The sequence below is a fragment of the Octopus bimaculoides genome, chromosome 25, assembly GCF_046866305.1.
Source record: "Octopus bimaculoides isolate indiv1 chromosome 25, ASM4686630v1, whole genome shotgun sequence".
Taxonomy (NCBI): Eukaryota; Metazoa; Mollusca; class Cephalopoda; order Octopoda; family Octopodidae; genus Octopus; species Octopus bimaculoides.
The window spans coordinates 10,872,401-10,874,900 of record NC_142952.1 but is presented as its reverse complement, the minus strand read 5'-3'; the positions used below and the strand labels follow the sequence as shown (position 1 = coordinate 10,874,900).

Here is a 2,500-nt window from a genome sequence, read left to right as displayed (position 1 = left end):
TGTTGTTTTTGCTGTTTCAGATTCCTGGACAGTTTGGACTTCTTCCTGTGAAGCAGCAGGGGTCTCCTTTTCAACCGGGGCTGCTTCTGTAGAACTGCTGTCTGGCTGAGTTGCCGCCTCCTTCTCGACTTCTTTAACTTCGTTTACAACAGGAGAAACACCTTCACCTTTCTCCTCTGGCTGAACACTGGTATCAGCTTGAGTAGCAGCGCACGTGGCGGCCTCTGGTGTTGATGGGGTTTCAGTCTTTGTTGTACTTTCGACGGGAGTCACAGCAGTTTCGACCTCTGGTGGTGGTGGTGTTGATGGGGTTTCAGTCTTTGTTGTACTTTCGACGGGAGTCACAGCAGTTTCGACCTCTGGTGGTGTTGTTGCTGGGGTTTCAGTTTTTGTCGTAGTTTCGACGGGAGCCGCAGCAGTGTCGCCCTCTGGTGGAGCTGCAGTCTCGATTTTAGTTTCCGCTACTTTATCGACTTGTTCGGCTGAACTGGTTTCCTCAGCTGGTGTCGCAGCTTCTGCCGGAGCTGCTATGCTTTCCTTATCAACAGGAGGCGCTGGTGGAGTTGATTCTTCTGTAATTTCCTGTTTAACTTCTTGTTGGACCGTTTCCGCTATTGTCTGTGGTTCTTCAGTTGTTGTCGGTTGTGCAGCTATAACAGTTGTCTCGCTCGCTGGAGCTTCAGCTGGTTTCTCTTGCGGTGTCACTGCTGTGACATCACTAACAAGAGGTTTAATATTAATAGTTAATGGAGTGATAGCAATTACCGAAGGCTCTTTTGTTTGTTGCTCAACGGTAACTACTCCTCTGTCTTCGTGCTCTGCTGTAACCTGTGCAGGTGGCACATCGGAAAGCGTCAGCACCATACCGGTGCTGACGGTCTTAGGACGTTGGTCTGGTGCAACTTCAAATCTTTCGCTGTAATTTTCAAAAAACATCGGTGGTGTGACATAACCCGGATCAGATTCAGAATTGTTATTACCATTATCATGGTAGCTGTGCGTAAAATGCACGTGACTATATGTGGCAGTACCACTTTTGTAAACAGTTGTACCCCTTCCATCATTGGTTTTGAACTCTTTCGCAGCGTAAGTTCCCTTGGGGAAAGTACTAGATTTCTTTAAAGCTGATGACAATTCTTCGAAGACCATATGTTTTTTAGCGCCCGGCTTCGGTTTCTGGGAAACCGGTGTGACATATGACGTTTGTTGATGCACCGGTTCGTCTCTAGCTTGCTCAGCCTGTTCTTGTTCCAGTTTTTTAGCGAAAGGGCTTATAATAGATGCTCCCCAAGAACGATAACTGTAGTCAGGTACACTTTCATTAGCTGCAGGTGTCGCCGGAGCAGATTTCGCGGTGGGCTGTCTGGGCTTCGGCGCTGAAGCGGCCTTCTTTGCCGGAACAGTAGGTGTGAACGGCAAATGACTTCTTGCTGTCGGAGCAGAATGTGGCGGCGGCGGTGGTAGCTGCGGTGGAGGAACATATGTATCAATCGGCGGATTATATGTCTGAACAGGGGGAGTGACCGGTGTCCATTGTTTCGGTGTCATGAAAGACGGGCTCGGAATATCATTATAAGTTTGGGGTGGGTTGTAGGTAGGTTGAGGACTAGGAGCTCTACGCCGTGGCGGCTCAACGTGACGTATCGGCGAATGATGTTGATTATAGGCCACAGGTTCCGGTGACTGGAGGGGTGGTGACTGATAATAAAAGGATGAGGTAGGGGAATCTATCATTTTTAACGGTGAAGGGTATCTAACGGGGGTTTTACTTGGGGATGACCTAGATTCTCTCACGGAGGTCGCCGCCCCGCTTTTATTGCTGCTGCTGCCGCCATGTATGGGGCCGTACTCTTTCACAGGAATCGATCCGCTGGTATTCTCGTATTCAACGTCGCCCAGCCACTTGCTACACGGAAGATGAAACACGTACACATCAGTTTAATACACAACATTGCCACTACAACATTGCACACCATAAATCCTAAATATTTCAGCCTTCTTTTTTATCCCTTCACTTTTCCGATTCTCCCTGATCAAAACCTCTTCAGTTTATTCTTCATTTCAATAAAAACACAAATATTTTTTATCCTGTGCTTCGTTGTACATTCATCCCCCCCGTGTTAGAAAATTAGGTATTCCTTTCAACTTTTCTATAACTATTAGCACAGCTATGCTGTCGTGTAACTGAAGACTAAAATTTTTTACACCCATATTCCACCCTCCAGGCTTTCAATTTTCTATAAGTAACATCACAGAGTTGAAGACTGTATTTTACTATCAGGAATATCAAAAAGAAATTGCAATATCAGCCAACTAAAACCATAAACTTACCCGAGATATTTTGTTCTATGCTGCTAAAAATCTATATCAATTATTCAAATTATGAAAAACACCAAATGATTTATTTATTGTAGAACAAAGACGATTGTTGTTCAGTGCGAAAATTACCCCAACAAATAATATTTTGTATGATCAACAATTTCAGAGTGAAATTCCTGTA

General features: G+C 45.3%; 1 protein-coding gene across 1 annotated transcript in view; it reads right to left on the bottom strand.

Moving 5' to 3' along the window:
* Window positions 1-2,500, bottom strand: part of LOC128250674 (uncharacterized) — a 166,547-nt gene that overhangs the window by 13,119 nt on the left and 150,928 nt on the right. Inside the window, exon 6 of the mRNA XM_089341605.1 lies at window positions 1-1,930. This exon is cut by the window's left edge and continues 785 nt beyond it. Coding sequence (XP_089197731.1) covers window positions 1-1,930 — 1,930 coding nt within the window. The remainder of the gene's footprint in view (window positions 1,931-2,500) is intronic.